The sequence below is a fragment of the Elgaria multicarinata genome, chromosome 8 (genome assembly GCF_023053635.1).
Source record: "Elgaria multicarinata webbii isolate HBS135686 ecotype San Diego chromosome 8, rElgMul1.1.pri, whole genome shotgun sequence".
Taxonomy (NCBI): domain Eukaryota; kingdom Metazoa; phylum Chordata; class Lepidosauria; order Squamata; family Anguidae; genus Elgaria; species Elgaria multicarinata.
The window spans coordinates 79,576,133-79,595,790 of record NC_086178.1 but is presented as its reverse complement, the minus strand read 5'-3'; the positions used below and the strand labels follow the sequence as shown (position 1 = coordinate 79,595,790).

The window sequence follows — 19,658 nt, the reverse complement described above, 5'->3', positions numbered from 1 at the left end:
ACATTTGGGGGAAAATGGGTGGGGGAAATCCCACCCCCCGGAGCTGCATGGTCCTAATCTGAATTGAGGCCATGCACACTTGCAAGAGAGTAAGTAAAACTATCCCACATAGCTCTCCTATGTGTGATTAGCCAATCGTTTAGTTTGGCCCTCAGATACACCAGAATTAAATAAAATGAGGATATGTCTACATAATTATATAGTACAGCAGGGATTCCCAACCTTTTGGGGTCAGTGGGCACATTTTGAATATTGAGTGTCATGAGCACTCTCACAAAATGGCTGCTATGGGTGTGTTTCCATTCACAGAATGGCTGCCAAGGACAGGGATGGCTGGTCACAAAACTGGTGAGACTAAAAGGAAAACAACTTGTCAAAGAATCTAAGTACAAGGCAGAGGTAAGCTCTGAGCTCCAAAAGATAAAACCACTTTTTAGAATACAAATGAAGATGGCGGTGGAGGATATTCCTTTGCTTTGAGCACGCCAGCCTCCCAGTTTAAAAAATATTTTTTAAAAAACAAAATTTTAACACATAAAAATCAGGAGGGGCATAGAGCCTAGCAGGCACCCAGGTTTGCGAGGACATAAGTGTCCATGGGCACAAGTTGGAAATCCCAGCAGTACCAAAAGTATTGAAGGAAAGCATGCATACCTATTAATTATGGATTAATTCATGTAACCAAATGAGCACCTATATTATCCATAGGTTAAAGGTGTTGAAGTCATATTAGGCACACTGCGATGTGGTTTTGTGAATGTATCAATGCGCATGGTACCATGAGCTGGATGTGTCATAAGACAACCACATGACCACTGTATTGTGTGCTGAACTCAGTCGGCACATTCCCAGCTCAGATACTCACCATGAACATTTGCTACTAAACAGATCCTAACATGAGATAAACCTGGCTTCCTGATTTGCCATGGAAAATGAAAACCTTTTGCAATGTCTCCTTTCCCTGTTCTAACAAAGAGAGGCACACAGTCCGTGCCAGAGAGTGTACTTACGTATCATGGTGGTTCCTCCTGCAAGAGCCGCTTTTGTGCCTTGATAGAAGTCATCTGCAGAGGTCATTCCCATCAAAGGCATCTGTAATCTAGTGTGGACATCTATTCCGCCTGGCATAACCAGCTGGCCATAAGCGTCAACCATTTTTACACCTCCAGGAACAATCAGATTTTCCCCAATTTGTCTGAAAATGACACAAAGAGGGACTTTTTGCATAAAGCATTCTGGAAAGGTGACAACTTATAGACATTCAACATTCTGGGCTGGACCCTGTGCTTCTTCAGCTGTGGTTCTAGACTGGTACAGTAAACACACACATTTCATCCCCTCTTCTCTATTGCAAGAGTTATTCATTAGACTGGAAATGGCAAAATGAAAAAGGGAGTGGATTTTTGCGTGGTAGGTAGCTGAAGAAATATTAATTTAGAAGTATGGTGACCATCTGGAAAGGAGGACAGGGCTTTTCTATCTTTTAACAGTGGCATAGAAAAGGGAATTTCAGCAGGTGCCATTGGCATGCATGCCGAACCTGGTCAAATTCTCTCTTCATCACAACAGTTAAAGCTGCAGGAGCCCTGCCCTTTTTAGCTAGAGTGACCAGCTACAAAATAGGGAAGGGCTCCTTCAGCTTTAACTGTTGTGATGGAGAGGGAATTTCACCAGGTGCTGTATTCATACCAATGACACCTACTGAAATCCTCTTTTCTATGCAACTGTTAAAGACACAGGAGCCCTGTCCTCCTTTCCAGATGGTCATCTTATTTAGAAGTCAGTCCAACAGGGCTATAAGTTGGACCCCCTTAGTACTGAATATGCTTTGGTTGTGACCTCATGTGTACACCAAATACATACGAAAAATCCACGTCAGAAAAAAAACTGCTTAGATAGCAAAGCTGCTAAGAGTGTGTGTGTGTGTAGGACTATACAAACAGTCTGATTAGATATTTAACGAGTAACGATCTTTGCTGGATTTGGACAGCTGCTTGGGGTTCAATGGATTTAATCCCAAACACATGGATATAGGATTGCAGCTTCAGTCCCACACACGCTATGTCATAACTGCCACCGCTGAACTAGCTAGACTTTCCATGGGAAACCAATGTACATAATTACAGTTACTCACGTTATATTCTATTATTGCTGAACCAGATTTTTGTTTTGTTTCTAAAGTATTAGGAATATAGTGGCTGAAATGCATGGAATGGGCTGAAGAAGGTTCATTGCATGTTTCACATTGAAGAAAGTGATGCAATACACATTAACATTTAAAGAACGAGGGTGGGGGCTTCTGTAGGACCGCTAGATCCAGAGTCCAAAACTACCTAACTAAACCGCTGCTTTCTATTCTTAACAGACTCTTTTTACTGGGACATGTCCCACAATCTCAGTTGCATGTTATAGCACTGATGTGGTGATGGCCACCAATTTGGGTGGCTTTAAAAGGGGGTTGGATAAATTCCTGGAGGAGAAAGCTATCAATGGGTACTTGTCCTGATGGCTATGTGCTACCTCCAGTATCCAAGGCAGTAAGCCTGTATGCAGCAGTTGCTGGGGAACATGGGTGGGAGGGTGCTGCTTTGTTTGTCCTTGGCCAACAGCTTGTTGGCCACTGTGTGAACAGGGTGATGGATCCTTGGCCTGATCCAGCAGGGCACTTCTTATGACTAGGGAGCAAAGAAAAGTGCCACCTGCCGCCTGGACACAACTTTAGGACCATGTCCACCCTTGGCAATGCACTGCTTACCTGGGCTTTCTGAAATTCCAGCTGAATTTGTTCCACCGTGCACAGCATGCTATTTATTATTTATTTGTTACATTACTATCCCACCTTTTCCTCCCAGGAGCCCAAGGCAGTATACATGATCCTCTTCTCCATTTTATCCTCCCAACAACCCTACAAGGTGACTGGCCTAAAGTCACTCAGTGAGTTTCATGGCTGAGTGGGGACTTGGACCCAGTCCCAGCCCAATACTCTAACCACTACACCACACAGCATTCCTATTAGACCATCAGCAGAAATCATCATAGGATATCAAATGTTATAATTCCTCTCTTCCAACTCTGTAGCACATAATTAGAGCAAATTAAGTGCTGCCTATTGACACTAACATTTGCCAGAAGGGACTATGATCTAAATTCTAAAATAATGTATTCAGAACTGTATTCTGCTAAAATACTCCAGAGACACGATTGTGCAAAAAGATGCTCTGAGCAGTTGTGCCCCATGTGTTGTTGCCATGTGGATATGTATCAGTCGTGAGATGCTTTCCCCCTCTCCATGTTTGCCTTTGTTTCACCTATCAAAGCGGCCCAGACTACAATGACTCAAATCCAGTTGCCCACAAATGTCTGAAATACATGAAATTGTATAACAAAATACCCTTAAGTGACTTACTTAATCAAACCATCTTCCACATAGATATCTGCATAAAACGACTGATCATCATTGACAATCTTTCCTCCTTTGATGAGCAGCCGGTCGCTCTAATTAAAAAAAAAGAAAAAAAGATTTCCAAGATAACTTTAGCCATTTCATTCAAAGGCCTCTTTATGTATACATCTGGAAGCAGGTTACGGAGAAATGCCTGATGCAAGTCAAGTGTAGATCACAGTATACTTGTGTTATTCAAATTCAGTCTAAAACGGACAGAGGCACTGAAGTGATTTTGTTTTTTTAAAAAAACAAATGAACAAACACACACAAAACAATGGAACACAAACAACAATAACACTTTGGGCGTCTTGACAAATTATAACTAGGAGGAACGATGGGTTATGAATTTTGAGAACATGCGTGTCTTGCTGACGTAGCTCTATTCATTTCCGTTGTAAAATCTAATTCTGAATTGACACTAAAATCTCACAAATTCCAGCTCTCAGAATGAGACGCGCTGTGTTTCTGCTGCTGTTTTTCCTTTGTTGCTTCCCCACCGCCCCCACCCCCGGTGCAGTCTCCAAGGATATCACAAGGAATCAGGCCTATAATTTGTTGAAAGGGGGCTCGTCTTGAGTTGACCTCTGTTAGCAATTCCAGGGAATCAGTCAGCTCCTCTGCAGAATGCTAAGGGAGCAGAAATGCACATGACAAGGAGAGGGGGATGAGAAGGACATTTTCCCAGCCTATGCTCTCTACCCCCACCCTAAAATGCATATTCCAGATTTCTTTCTTCACTTTGATTTTTTCTTAGATGAGTAAAAATTTGTTGCTCCCCATTTCCCTGAGCAACAGGGAGATTCAGGGCAGCCTTTTATGGGAGCAGTAGCTTGGAAGAGGAGACTGCTAAAGACTTATGATGCTTCTGTAAGATCTATTTATAAATATATAAACTGAGTGTTGTGGAAACAGAGAGACACCCACACAAGAGTCTTTGAAGGAGCAGCAGTTCCCCCAAAGCTATGCAATGCACTCCTTTTAAGCCTGCTTCTTCAAATTCAGTTGCAAAAGCTCAGACTTGTTTCTCTTTTTCTGGCTAAATTTAAACTGCCCAAATTATTTCCCTAAAGCAGGGGTGCAGAATCTCGGCCTAAAGGCCAAATCCGGTCAACTTGGGGTCCCAACTCTCGGGTTCCCTCAGAAGGCCCCACCCCCCTTCCCATGGCCCACCCCTCTTTTCCCCAACCACCAATCATTCAGTTGTTTCCCGGCTTTGGTGCAGCTTTCCCCCCAATCTAAAAAGTTGAAATGCCTCTCTTAAGGCCTAGTTACCGGCAGGAAGAGCTTTAATGTAAAACATACCAGTAATTTTGGTATTTTGGCCCAACGCACCACTAGAATGCAGTCCCTGAAAGCTTCTCTGAAACAGAATATGGCTCTGGAATTGAAAGGACTTCAACATCCCTGCCCTAAGCAATAGCAGAGGAGGTAGTAGCCATCAAAAGCCATTAAACAAGCAATCAAGCCATATAAAAACTCAGGGAGAAGATAATATTATTGGTTGATATGACATGACAGTACTTCTATAACACTCTCTGATTTTTTAACATGGTTAAAAAAAGGCTTGTGTCTGAAACATAATGCTTTTAAATACTGGAAATAAACCTCTGAAGTCATATGTTAAATTGGTTTCCTTGTTACATAGGGTTAGATACACTTGTGGAGGGCCTATAAAAAATGGAACAGTACCAAAGACAGTATTGAAGAGGTGGTTACGTCTTTGTCCGGCTTTCTTCTAAGAAACTCAGACAGGTGAACTGCTGGTATCTAGGAGATCCCCTTCTATCCAAGTTCTGGTTAAGCCCCTAGTTGTTTAGTTTTACAAATGGAACTACAACAGGTGCCTTGCCTTCTCAAGATTTCCAAAGCTTTGGCAAATATGGATGACCCATACTCTGGGTTAAATCCGTTCTGTCTCAGGCGTCTTTCATCCCCTCATTGATGTAATCAGAATTTTTAAATCAGAATTTCATTGTATTTGCGCTAATTCATTATCAGTGCTAATGTGCGCAAATGCGATAATCTGCATTAGTTAATTCGTACTTTCGCTAATGCGCTTTTTTGTTTTCTTAACTAATTTTTAAAATGCATACACAAACAAAAACATACAAACAAACAATTTTCATTGTTGTCTACTGGTTGAATGTCGAACATTTAGCATATTTTATCCATTTCTTTACAGGTGTAGTTAGGAGTAGAATCTATTAAATAATTGGAGGTAATGTAATTCTTCATAGCTGTAATTAGTCGCTTTTCCATTGTTTCAGAAAGGGCTGTGACAAGTTCTGCTGCATATGTCCTTGACTTGTAAATAATATAAATTCGTGCCATATAATGTAGAAATCAGGAGTCTTAGCTTTGCCCTTAGCTAATTTGAGTAGATGTGTCAACTTTTCTGCCATAGCTATTCACCAAAGTTTCATATACCAAAATTCTAAAGTTAACAATTTCTCGGTTTCCCAGTTTCTGGCAATTACCCTTCGAGTGGTCATCAACATGAATACTATTAATTCTATAGATTTAACATTTACATTTTGTTCCTTCCAAATTGTTAGTAATGCTAATGCTGGTTGAACATTTATAATTTGATGTGTGAGCGTTTCCATTTCTATGAATATCATATTCCAAAACTGTAACACTATAGGACAGGGCCAACATATATGAAAATATGAACCTTGCTGATTACATTTTCTCCAGCATTTTGTATTACTTGTATTCATTATTCTTGTTAGTCGTACCGGTGTCATATACCATTGATGTAACAATTTTAAGGAATTCTCCCAGAATATTGTCGATACAGTTTTCTTTGACTGAGTTGTCCAAATTTTATTCCATACATTTTCTTCTATTGATGTCCCAACATCCTCTTCCCATATTATTTTCAATTTGCATCTATTTCAATAAGATATGAATAGATTTTAGAAACTAATCCCTTTGTATTGACCATATGTTCCAATAATATCCATTCAAATTTCGTCATGTTTCTATTCATGCTTTGCCTTACTATAGGATTCATAACAAAACAGTGTATTTGATGAAAAAAGATCCAATTCACTTGTGTCCCTTGAAGCATTTCTTTTTGTTTTACTACTGTGAGAGGAATGTTATTTTCGTAAAAAACTCTCATTCTATAAAGTCCCCCCCACCCGACACTATTCTACATAATAATCTTCTTTATTCTCATAATGGAGCTTTGGGTGTAGCAGGAATGGAAGCAACGGGGATATTTCCGGAATTAATTTATTTTTCCATTTCTTCCAAATTTTTAATGTACTGTGCAAAAAGGGGTTGTCTACCAATTTCAAATCACCTATTTCCCCCCTCCCAATACTGCTTGTTTGATTAGCTGTAGATGTTTCCTTGTTGCCTCCATACCTACCCACGGCCTCTCTGAAGATATAATACTATGGATCTCAACTGATTTGATTCATAATATTTATGAACACTTGGCTCTCCCCAACCACCTTGATCCAATTGTTTTTGCCTCAGAGTCTAAGCTAGTCTTGGTCTTTTCCCATGATAAATAAAGTTTGTAAAAATTTTTTGCCATGGTGCCAAATCTTTTGGGTCAATTATTATAGGGAGTGTTTGAAAATAATAATTTAATTTTGGTAATGCTGCCATTTTGATAGCACTAATTGCTAATGCGCATTTGTGAATTAATACAAATCCTCTCCAAATGTGAAAAACTGGTCTGCAAGTCCCTGGAATGTGTTTGACTTCTAAAGCTTGTCTACTGTGTAATCCACAGATTGGATTCTGAGAAATCCAGTCATTTGAATCGATTGTGGATTTCTTAGGGCCTTGCTAGACCTGCCGGCTTACGCCGGCAGGGAGGCGGGGCCAAGGCGCGCTACCGTTAGCGCGTCTCCCCCAGGCTTCCAGATGGCGGAGACGCAGGGAGGACGGAAACCCTGTGTCATCCGCCATTTTTTTTGTTTTGTTTTGTTTAAAGGGGCCGCGTTTGGCCCGAAGACTCTGGAGACGGTAAGTGGCTTTTTGACTTATTTTTTTATAACGGGGGGGGGGGGGGCGAAGGATGGGAGGGTGGGTGGCACGGGGGGAGGGCGGGTGCGATCGCGCCGCCGCCGCCCGAGCAAGCAGCTGAGCGCGCTTGCCCGGGCAATGCCTGGGATGGGGCGGCATTGCCCGGGCAAGCGCCGCTCGCCTGCTTGCTTGGGCAGCGGCGGCGCGATCGCACACGCCCTCCCCCCGTGCCACCCACCCTCCCATCCTTGCCCCTGCCATCCTTCGCCCCCCCCGCCGATGGGCACAGCGCTCCTATGAGCGCTGTGCCAGGTCCGCGGCTTTTCGCAGCTCCTCGCGAGTAAGCGAGGAGCCGCGAAAAGCCGTGGAACTCTCCACACTTTCCCCAGCCCCGGCCTGAGGTCGGAGCTGGGGGAAAACGCGCCATAAGCGCATTGGCTTATGGCGCATTGGAGGAGGCCTCAGCGTGGCCTGTCTCCGGATTCCCCTGTGTGTCATCTGGACGCACAGCAGGGAAGCCGGGTCAGAAGGTGCGCTAAGCCCTCGTCTAGGAAGGCCCTTAGACATCTCTACCCATACTAAAATATTGCTGTTCTAAGTGGTGTTAAAGTGCATAATGTACCTAAGCTTTCAAATCTGTAGTTAGAAAGCATAATAGGGTTTTTCATCTGGGTAGACTTCCCCAACCTTGTGCCCTCCAGAAGTTTTGGACCTCAAGTCCCATCAGCTCCAGCCAGCATGGCCAATGCTCAGGAATGCTGGGAGTTGTAGTCCAAAACACCTGGAAGGCATCAGGTTGGGGAAAGCTACATCAGCGTATCACAATAAAAGGCTTTGTCGACCTCCTGAATCCCTCCCAACCCCCTGAAGCCTCTTGGCTGAACAGCTGTATAAGGACTCTTGTCTTCACCATAACAACCATAGAGCACCAGATGCAGTAAGCCAGCTTTTATTCAAATCACTCCTCTTCAGCCTATGCTTCAAGTGCTGGTTCACTCTGGCTCACTCACTGCAGAACAATGGAGGGTTTTTAAGAGCCCTCAAGTGTCAGCCAGTCATCACATCACACTGGTTTTTGGAGGGGGAAAATACAACAGTATTGAGAGTGGATGCAGGAAGGCCTAGTCAAATCATCAGTGCCCCAACGATTCAAGTCATCGGTCACACTGACCCGCCACAGACCCCACCCTGCCTCCACCACACAACCAAAGTTCAGCGAGGAATAACAGCTCGCTTTAAAAACCAAAAGCCAGTTTTGTTGCTGCTGAAATTCAGCAACAGACAGTGATGCAGGGAGGGTGACTGATTGCCTATACTGGCTTTAAAATAGCCCGTTTGCTGCCACCGCTACCCAATTTCAGTGGCAAACCTCACTTTTTGCTTTTAAAAACAGGATATGTTTTCCTCAAAAATGATGATGTACAGCCAAATTTTGGTGGCAAATTTGGTGATGCAGCATGACGCCCACAGCTGCCCACCCATTATCTAACATGACTGGATGGAAATCTGAAAAGTGGCAGATAATGGGGAATGAGTCCCTTCCATTGACAATTTATGGGTCAGGCCATTAGAACATTGGCTCATGAGCCAAGAATAAATAGACAAGCAATGTGTTATGCTGATGCTCACTTGAAACTCAACTATATATGACTTAAATGGCTTTAGAGGTCCATCAAATATAATGGCCATGATCCAAAAACCTACTTAGGTTTACACAAGGGACCTGCATTAGTCCAGTAAAATATTTGGACTCTTACATATACACCCACCCATCATTCATTCCATATCATATGCTTTTATTTAAGGCCTCCTTGGAGTCAGAAGAGTTTGCTATGCAGCACTGGGGACAACTTTCTGAGAATTGGGATCATTTAATTCACAAACAGAAGGTACAGTGGCATGACTAATGTAAGTCTCATTGATTTCAATGGGTCTACTCTACTAAATCTAGATCCAACCCATAATGTATATCTCTACCTATAAAGCGGAAAGTATGTGTGTGTCACGTACGTCCCAAAATGTTTACCCACTTCCACATATGGTACTGCCTTAATGCTGTTCACCCAGACAGGTCTTGTACATGGCTCAGAAAAAAAATCTAAAAACATTAAGTATTTTTAAAGAATTTAATAAAAACCTAGGTTTACCCCTTCAACTCCCAGCATGCCTTGGGTGGAACTCCCAGCATGCCTTGAGAGGGAGGCCAGACTTACTGGCCTCTAGTGAACATTGTGATTCCTAAAGTCAGCCAACCCAATTCCACATAAAAGGAAACAACCCTCATAAATGGGCTGCATCCATTCGTGGTGTCTCCTCCCACCTGCCAGGTGTGGTTTTAAAATCATAACTAGATACAATAGCGTGTCTTTGAGAGGCCAAACTCTGGACATGCTTAAAGGCACTCCATCCTGATATAGCTGTTTTCTCAGAAACTGAGAGCACACGCACAGCCTTTACCTTTAAGAGGGAGGAAGGGGAGGCACTCTGCACATGCCCAGAAACAAACTTGACAAAGGGGGGGGAAGGGGGAAGCCCAGCCCTTCAGGTACAGGCTCCTGATGGAGCACTTGGTATGTGAGAAGCGCAGGCTGAGGCAATCCCAGCAGGATTGGGCGGAGCTGGGTGCATCCACTGACAGCCGCTTACCTCCCCTCCTTGGCGATGCTACTCCTTGACTCTCTATCGAGGAGCAGCATTGGCAACGAGAGGAGGAAAGCACCTCTCAGAGGACATGGGCACCTGAGGGCAGCCAAAGGCATGCTGGGAGGTGTAATACTGGAATCACTATCTCTCAGCCCCCACTAACTGACTTTCCCCAACCGCCACTCACCCCACCCACCATTCCATTCTAGCCTCAGCTGTCAGTCATTCCTGCATTCACTCTTCAGTTCAATAGTAAAGTCAGGCTTTTACATAAAAATCAAAAACTTTATTCAGTAATTCTTGTATCTTTCTTGGAATGTTGTGGCTTAGGCCATAGCTAGACCTAAGGTTTATCCCTGGATCATCCAGGGGTCAAACCTGTTCATCTAGGTAACACACAGGGGATCCAGTGCTCAGGCAGGGGCGGACCCTGGATGATCCCAGGATAAACCTTAGGTCTAGCTGTGGCCTTAGTTATAACAGAAAAAAAACCTGCAGCATAAAAAAATCTCATCAAGTTAAAAGGCCTTGGAAAATAAACTTAAAAAAAAAATCACTTGGCACTTAAAAGCCATTAATGCAGTTACTAGACATGCCTGCCTGGGCAGGGTGCCACAACTAAGATGGCCCGCTCTCCAGTTGTCTTACACCACACCTCAGATGGTGTTCAAAGATTAACACATTATTCAGGGACCTAGGCTTATGCCTACAACTCCCAGCATGTCATGGGTGGGAGGGAAGTTTTATCAGGCTGTGGCAGCCATCATCTGGAAGTGGCTCACCATCCTGGGCCTGAAGGGAGAGCGCCTGGAGAGAGAAAATAAACTAATTTAATTTGTTTTAATGTTACCTCACAGTCCTAGGACCAGCCTACCTTGCAGGGTTGTTGTGAGGGTAAGAGAGGGAAAAAGTAATGCATTTAATATGTTTAAAGGTAAACTCACAGACCTAGCACCAGGCTGCTAATTTAAGATGATTACCTCACAGGCATATATTTTAGGTGGCCCAAACAAGAGAAATTTATTATTTATCAGATAAATTTTATAAACATTATTCACGGACCCGAGCAATGCCAGGCATATCAGCTAGTCTGTACATACAAGCACACACCCCTCTGAAATGGGTGGAATGTGTAAGGGGGTAATAAATAAAGTCAAAAGTATGTCATGCAGCATTACTAACAGCGCAATCTCATACATGTGTACTCAGAAAGTCCCACTGAATTCATTGGGGTGTACTCCCAGGTACGTGAGAATAGGATTCCATCTAAAGAGAACAAGGATTTGTGTTCTGGAGATTAACGTTGAAATAATTGCAAAGTGGGATTGACTTTTAGAGGCAGAAATATAGAGAGATGTGTATTGATGTAGGCTACATGCACCTGATACGAACATCTTTAGCTACAGGGGCTGTTTGAGGATTTGCTGTGTGCTACTCATCCCACTAATGGGTAAGCAGAAGTAAAAATGGCGGGGCATACTAAGAATGAACGACAGAAAGAGGCCACAGAAATACATCAATTCCTTCCCCCAAATATTCTGAACTTACACCTGGAATCCATTGCAATTCTTACACATGCAATCCTAGACATCCCTACTGAGAAGTAAGTCACACTGAGTTCAACGGGGCTTACTCACAGGTAAGTCTGTATAGGATTGCAGCATGTGTGTCATCCTACCTATAACAGGGATCAAGCAGGGAAGACATGACTGATGAATAAAAGGAGTTTGAGATGTCTGAATTTGCACTGAGACGGGTTCAATTACAGGGATTCCTTTTAAACATCAAAGCTTCGGTTACAGGTAATATGGATGTGCTGCCTTTGAAAAGCAATTGATAGGTAAACAGAGGATTGTTGTCATGCTCTTTATGAAGAGCCTCCAATGGTTAAAGTGCTGTTTAAACCCATCTGGGTTCAATCTGGGTTACGCTCAACAAAAGAGCCACACAGCGAGCAGAAAAGCTTCATACCAGTCCCCTCATGCAGAATATGCTCCCATCCTTCCTCCCGGTTTTCCTTTCCATGTTCCCAGGTTAGACTTCATTATTTCTAGACTGAACTCTATAGCCCCGCTCACTGAAGAAATACCAGGCAATCCGCACACTGTATAACCCTTATCTATTCAACATACATCTTGATAACCCGCATTGATTGCCTTTCATGCGCCTGATAGTGAGAAATACGCCAGACAGCACACCCAGCTAAATTAAGCTCTTTGCCCTTTAAATATCAAATCAAATAATAGAATCTCTGTTAGAGGTGGGAGATGTCTAGGGAAGACAAATGGGACCCCCCCTCCCCCACACAAAAGGCAATGTTTATCTATGGCCTGCACACATGCCCAGTGTTCTCCTGGAGACAAACATTTTAGCATTCTGATGAGGTTCCAAAACTGAATATATTTGTTAGGGTGATGGAATGTTCAGGTAGCTGTGTGGGGAGATGGAAATCCTTGAATGAGAAATCAAGGGGTGGGGGGGGCACTAAAGAGGGGTAAACAAGGGAATGAGAGTAGCCACTTCGAGGGAAACAAAGGTGCGTTGTTCCAGATGACTGGAAGTTGTTTTTGTTTGTTGCTTTACACGCTCTTTGGAAGTCGATTTGAGCAGCCAAGCAGTGAATGGGTTCCCCATTCTTTTCTGGTGCGCTTAATAGCAAGGATGGGCTTTCCAGATAAACAAGATTTACAACAGCTCGATGAAGGCACACGCAGTCGCAGGGGGTCTTTCCGATGAGGGGAGTCCCCGGAATGGGGAGACATGGGCTTGATTCTCCGTGAAGAAGCACCTAAGGGGTTCCCCGGTGATGCGCCCGCCGCGCGCCCGCGGAATAAAGGAGGCGATCTGGAGCTGAGAGGTGTGGGAGTCTCTACCCCCACCCCACCCCCCCGCAGGCGGGCGGTCCCCGGCCACGGCTGGCGGAGGCACACACGCATCTCCCTCCCTCTCTGTGCATGGCGAAATCGCTCTCTCGGCTCTTGTCTGCAGCCTCCGCTCCCCCCTCCCCGGCCAGCCCACCCGGAGTGAACCGCTCCATCCATCCTCCACCCTGCGGGTCGAGCCCAAAGCGCCCCCGCCATTCCAGGGACACCTCCTCCGTGCAGATCACCCTCAGACTCAGCCAGGTGGGCCCAGAACCCCCTTGTCTTCCACCCCACCCACCCCCACTCGCCCCGGTGCCATTCGGGCTCCCGCGCAAGCCCTAGCAGGCCGCCCATCTCGTCTCTTTGGCGCCCAGGCGGAGCGCCTGCCTAGCGAGCCAGGCCGAGCCGAGCCTTTCCTCTTCCCCCAGGGAGCGGCTCACCGTGATCCGAGGGATGTTCTTCTTGCCTTGGTACGACATCTTCTTCCCCGCAGGCCGATCCTATCGTGGGCAGCCGCGTGGGAACCGTGGGGCGGAGGAGGGAGAAAGGGACGGGGCTGTTCTTTCTGGGTCAGCGGGGGCTGCGAGAGGGCGCCCGGCCGGGAAGCAGCGGCGGCGGCTGGCGCTGGCGGAGGGCTCTGCGCTGTGTGCCGCCGCGTGCGCGTGCGCGCCTCCCTGGCTGGTGGATTGTTCTGGCGAGGAAGGTGGGAGGGAGCGAGCGAGCGAGCGAGCGCGCGGCTCGGGAGCTCCCCCTGCCCGGCCGGCCCGCAGCCGCCGCGCCGAGCAGCTGCTTGATTAGCATTCCACCTCCGTGCTTCAGCCAGCGGCAGACAGGGCCCCAGACAAGCAGACAGCTCCGCCGGGGCCGCTCTCGCTCTTGCGCGCGCGCGCTCCAGGCGGGTCTCGACGGCAAGCCCCTCCCCTGGCCAACAAAAGCCAGCGCCGCCCCCCGCTTGCCAACAAAGGACACGTGGCCGCCGGGGCTTCGCCAGGTGCCAGCACCGGCGGCTTGGCTGCCGCCGCCGCCGCCGCCTTAGACGCTAGGCCGAGGGCCAAGAGGTCTTTTGTGCTTGCGCTTGGGGATACAGAGCGGCGGCTCGCGGGCCCATTTCAGGTCCAAACTTCAACCGCCCTCTTGAAATTGGACTTACTCAGCCCGACTTGAACAAGATCTTCGGGGCAAGCGGCTTCCTCGTAAGCCTCCACCCCATCAGTGTACCTTACGGGTCCGCCTGGCTTTATTATCGAGAGAGATTCTTGGGACGGGGTGGGAGGGGAGCTCAGCTCTGGTCAGGCTCTTCCTTCCTGAGCATCGCCGACAAATCATTTAATTCCGGAGATCTGGATAGGGTCCAGTCACATGCAGTCCTCTCTGTCCGAATCTACACCTACGGCGGCACTTCGCGAGGTACCATTTCGCACGTGTGTGATTATTAACTATGGTCTTCTCCACTGCACGATGACCATGAGTTTAGATCGCCAAATCAAAAAGATTAGCTAGGTAATAGTGAGAGAGGTCTGTTAACTGTTTGGGGCCAGTAGCCAAAGCCCCCTGACTGCTAGATGGTTCCTCCATATTCAGCGAGGCAACGTGGCTCGGAGTTCCAGCTCTTGGGGCCAACAGAAAGGGAGCACTGTTCCCTGTTCGTGCGCTTCCCCAAAGCATCTGGGAAAGAAATGATGCCGACCTATTACCTAGACAGTCTCGGTATGATCCATCTGTTCTTATGAAGGTGAAAATTCACTGTACCTTAATGTCGATCAATTTAAAGCTGCTGCTGCTTCTTCTGCTTCTTCTTTTTCTTCTTCTTCTTATTATTATTAGTATTAGTATTAGCATTAGTATTAGTATTAGTATATCCCACCTTTTTCCCCAGTGCTGGGACTCAAGGTGGTTTACAAGATGAAAACATATACAATTAAAACATATAATTATCACACTTTGTACTTTGTGCAGTTTATTTCTCTCTAACCTCACTACTTATGGCCCCCAAATCAAACAAAGTGTGTATATATGCACACACCTGCCAACTTCAGATAACACTTGATGCACCTGGTGAAATGGACTCTAGTCCACCAAAGCTTTTTGCCATAATAAATTGGTTAAATCTTCAAGGCACCACAAGACATGCTGGTTTTGTTGCAACAGACTTAGCACAGTTGCCCCTCTGAAAAGAGGACCTTAATCTATAAACTTTTTGTGGAGTTAACCTCACATAGGTGACATCTGTATTGGCAATCCTTGATTATTTTTTAAAGACTCATGCTCAGATTCTTCAGAAAGGATTCTCAAGAGAGGCTACCTCATGCTTTCCATTGTACTGCCAAAGGAGGTAAGGCAGGTGGCTACTAGGAGGAGGGCTTTCTCTGTTGTGGCACCCCGGCTGTGGAACGAGCTCCCCAGAGAGGTCCACCTGGTGCCTTCACTGTACTCTTTTCGTCGCCAGCTGAAGACCTTTTTATTTTCTCAGTATTTTAATGTCTAATTTAACTTAAATTTAAATTTTGCTGTTTTAATTCTGTGTTTTAATCCTATATCAATTTCTGGTGTGTGGTTTTATCCTGGTTGTGCTTTTTATATTGTATTTTGTATTTGGGTTTTTAGATTATTGGTTGTTTTATCATGTTCCTCAAGTTTTTAATTTTTGTGACCCGCCCAGAGAGCTTCGGCTATTGGGCGGTATAAAAATGTAATAAATAAATAAATAAATAAATAAAATACTGGATTAAAATCCATTTAGCAGCATAAGGCAGTAGAGATGTTCCACTGTGCTCCAATTCCCATTGAGATGCAGAAGGAGGTGTCTCTGAATGTGTTGTGCATCTATATCTTTATTTCACCTATTCTGCTTACTGGTTATAATTTTCAGCTTTATTTATTTATTTATTATATTTATATCCTGCTTCCCCCCCCCCTTTTGTAAGGAAGCTTGTGAAGTAGGTTAGGCTGAGTGTCAGCGACTGACCCAAAGTCATTCAATGAGCTTCATGGCCATGTGGAGACTTGAACCTGGATCTCCTGAGTCCCAGTCCAACATGCTATTCACTACACTCACTGGCTTCCAGTAATGATGCTTATTGTGCAATCCTATGCATAAGAACATCATAAGTGCCATGCTGGATCAGACCAAGGGTCCATCTAGTCCAGCACTCTGTTCACGCAGTGGCCAACGAGCCATGCATCTATTCAGAAGTTAGTCCCACTGAGTTCCATATGACTTACTCTTTAGTAAGCCTGCTTAGGGTTTCATCTTTAATGCTCTTTTCATCTACCCCATGATGTTAACGTGAATGGACAGTACAACTATCCATTCACATTTAAATCATTTTTAAAAGGCTCACCTTTTTTTTTAACACTGGAAGTCGGATTGATTGGACCCCAGAGGGGTAGAAGGGACTATTCAGAGAGCATGCACTCTGCTTCAGAAAGGTTGAAGAAGGCAAAACATGGAACCTAGGTGCCTCTCATTTGGCTGTTGATGCCCATCCTACCTGTGGGATGTACATGGCAGCACCAATGTCCCCCAAAAGAGGGCGAGTCTGGCATAGGCTGAACTGAAAAGCCACGTTCCAAGGGAATGTGCCAGAAACCTACTCAGCTGTGGAAATGGCAGCAGCAGACTCAGTTTCCACTCTGCTTTTGGGGCTGTTCTAGATTCTCTCAAATCAGATGAAGTGACCAATGAGATAAGGAAAGATGGTCCCGTCTTAATTTCAAACCACCGTTCAAGTCTAGTGGATGCAGCTGGCCCATTATTTGCTCCAGTGACTTCAGAAGCCCTTGGGTTCTCCCTCTTAAATTGAGGTTGGATGCTCCCACAACCTGCTGCCCTCCAAATGCTTCGTACAATTCCCAAGGCTCCAGGCCACATGGCCATCCTGGCTGGAGCTGATAGACCTTGAAGTCCAAAACGTTTATTTTTTATTTTATTTTATTTATTTATTTATTTATTACATTTTTATACCGCCCAATAGCCGAAGCTCTCTGGGCGGTTCACAAAAAAACGTTGGGAGGACACCAGGTTAGGGAAGGTTGCGCTAAAGGATTTGCCATGTCGTTGTCCGAGGTGCTGAACCCAACGGAGGCTGGTGGCTCCGAGGTCAGTGGGGTGGCAAATCTGCTCCGGTTTTTAGTCGGTACCAGTCAGAACTCTAAGGCAGCTATCCAAGGTTGGGTAGTTCCTCGAGAGTTCTGATTCAAGCCTGAAGCGGGTTCACTGCCCCACTGACATCAGAGCCACCAGTCTCCAACTGGCTGAACTTGCAGGCACCAACGTGAGCGCGCCTCTTTGGCTGGCAGAAGACCCAGCTGTGAAAGGCTTCTCCTGCCCTGTATCGCCTAGGCTGGTTTGGTTTACGAGACTGGACTTTCTGCATCAGATTTGCTAAAAAGCTTCCAATGGCATTAAATACATCCCTGAAACGTCGTTATGTGAAGCAGGGGTGGGAGAGAGGGACCATGTCTGGGTGGGGGAAACCCTAAAAGTTAGCTTGGTAGTTTCCTTCCTCCAATGACCGTCCCCAGCGTCTTCCTTTCCCCGTTACCTGATGGCAGCCATTGGGCAATCCCTCTGCTACTTCAACTGACGGCGGGTACGGCAGCGGCGGTGTGAGGACAGGGGTACTTCGGCTCCCGCTGCTGGCTTCGCTCTGCCCGTCCGATCCGCTGGAGAGCTGGCCCGGGTTTCCCCGGCTCAGCTTGTGGCTTCCACGCTTCCCGCCGCTGAGAGATTCGAAGTCGAGCGTTTTGTTTTCGAAGGCGCCCTCCACGTTGCAAAACATGCCTCCGTATTTCTGCCGGGGCTTGGGGCTGCCGGTGCCGAGGGCGGCGAAGTAAGCGGGCAGTTCCTCCTCTTTTTTCTCCGGCTGCTGCTCCCTCCGCTCGGCCATGGCTGCTCGGAAAGGGAGGCCGCCTGCCTGCCGAGCCTGCCGGGGACCGGAGAGAGTGGAGTGAAGCGTTGCCCTCGGGGAGGGCTGGAGAAGTAGCGCTGGGTGGGGAAGGGAGTGTCACAGCGCGGCAGGAGCTCAAGCCGACTTCACTTGTGTCATACGGAAACTCCTCGCCAGCCGCGTGATTCGTTAGGCAGGTAGTAGAACGCCATTGGTCTCTCCCACGAGCCCGGCTGGCGGGGAGCTGTCCAAGGTCTGTGGTGCTGAAGCAGCCGTGCGAAGGGAGTTCATTAGGAGGACATCCCCGTGAGAGGCCACCTACGGGAGAATTTCCATTGCTGTCACTTACAGCTCGTCGCTTCTTGTAGGGGGTTGATTTGACTCACTTGGTTGCTGGTGCCACGCTGGTCCCAGAGAAGAATAAACCAAAAGATACTTAGCCTCTGCTTTGAATGAACCCACTATTCTCTTACCAACAGCAACAGGCATAATAAAACGGCATAACTTGCTTGCTTTTTATCCTATTAACAGTTTATTAGGGGTTCCCCAAAGGGTGTTTGCCACAAAAGTGAAGCACTTTGGCCCAAACGAACTGAACACCTTGACCTATTAACACATTCCCAGCCAACTTTCATACTCTTGAGTCTGCAAACCTTGATCAAGTACAGTTTTGTTGTCTAAATTTGGGGATGTATTTATAAAACCTCTGTATTAGGAAACTGGTCCTTTGCTGTGCACTCTCTTTTCTCTTCAGTTTCTACTTAATATTATGCGACATATGGGCAAAAGAAGTATAACAAATAAAAAGTGATTATATTTTCAGAGCAGTTGTAATGTGGTTTCTGATCCATAATTTGATTATACCATTTGTGCATGGAAACATTTTAATGATTTATTATCTCAATATCTGGTGGTTTTTAAAAGTCCATATATTCATTTCATTTTGCTAACTGAAATTTAGGCCAGAATGCATATAAAAGTATCTCCTTCCCTGGAATATTTAAATGTAGGATTTCATGTTTAATGCCAAAATGATATTCCAATGTAAGATTTTTGCTTGTAACTGATGTTAGCCTAAGGGCAATAAACTATCCTTGGTTTCACATAATTTCTTCCGCTGTTGTTTTAGCTGATATAGGATTATAGCTCTAGAAAAGAATTGCTGGACAGAATTAGGTCATCATACTGCAATGCAAGCAGAAAGCGTGGCCCAATGTTTTGTTCTTTTAAACAAGCAGAAAAGGGAGGGACACCATTTATTTATGAACACCAAGTAATTTCTTGCAGTCAAGTCCTGTAAGATCTCAAGAATCTACTTAATGTAAGAACTGGTTCAAAAAATATTAGGGCTAGTTACTATGTGCAAGTAACTGCTCTTGCTAGTAGTCTACTGACATGACCAGTGGAACATTGGACCAAGTATTTTCTGGAAGATTCCAGTGGCTACTTCTATGATCAGGGAACAAGATTCCCTTCCCCTTACAAAAATTGGTACCATGGTTTTTTCTGTGGGTACCTTCTTCCATGTGCTGGTGATACTTTTGGGAATCATGATAAGCTTCACTGTGTGCAACTGATCACACCTCCAAACAATGTTTGGGAATTTAGGAAAAAAGGGAGCAGGCCAGTCAATTACTACTTCCTTCTTAGCATAACTTACATGATCTTTACATCCCCAAACTGTCGTAACACTGCCATTGCCTTCACACCCTTGTACACTAGTAGGCAAGTGTGCTGCAAAATAGGATAAAGATATGGAGATGCTTTGAATGTTACTTGGAGGGTTTAGCTACAGAATCAAGTCATAGACATTCACAGAAATGAGTCACA

The 19,658-nt window shown here is 45.5% G+C and overlaps 1 protein-coding gene across 1 annotated transcript in view; it reads right to left on the bottom strand.

Annotated features, from left to right (window-relative positions):
- Positions 1-13,472, bottom strand: part of DPYSL4 (dihydropyrimidinase like 4) — a 34,092-nt gene extending 20,620 nt beyond the window's left edge. Inside the window, exons 1-3 of the mRNA XM_063132840.1 lie at positions 13,380-13,472; positions 3,407-3,495; positions 1,011-1,195 (exon numbers count right to left, since the gene is read on the bottom strand). Of these exons, the coding sequence (XP_062988910.1) occupies positions 1,011-1,195; positions 3,407-3,495; positions 13,380-13,418 (313 nt within the window). The 5' untranslated portion in view covers positions 13,419-13,472. The remainder of the gene's footprint in view (positions 1-1,010; positions 1,196-3,406; positions 3,496-13,379) is intronic.
- Positions 13,473-19,658: the final 6,186 nt, after the last annotated feature.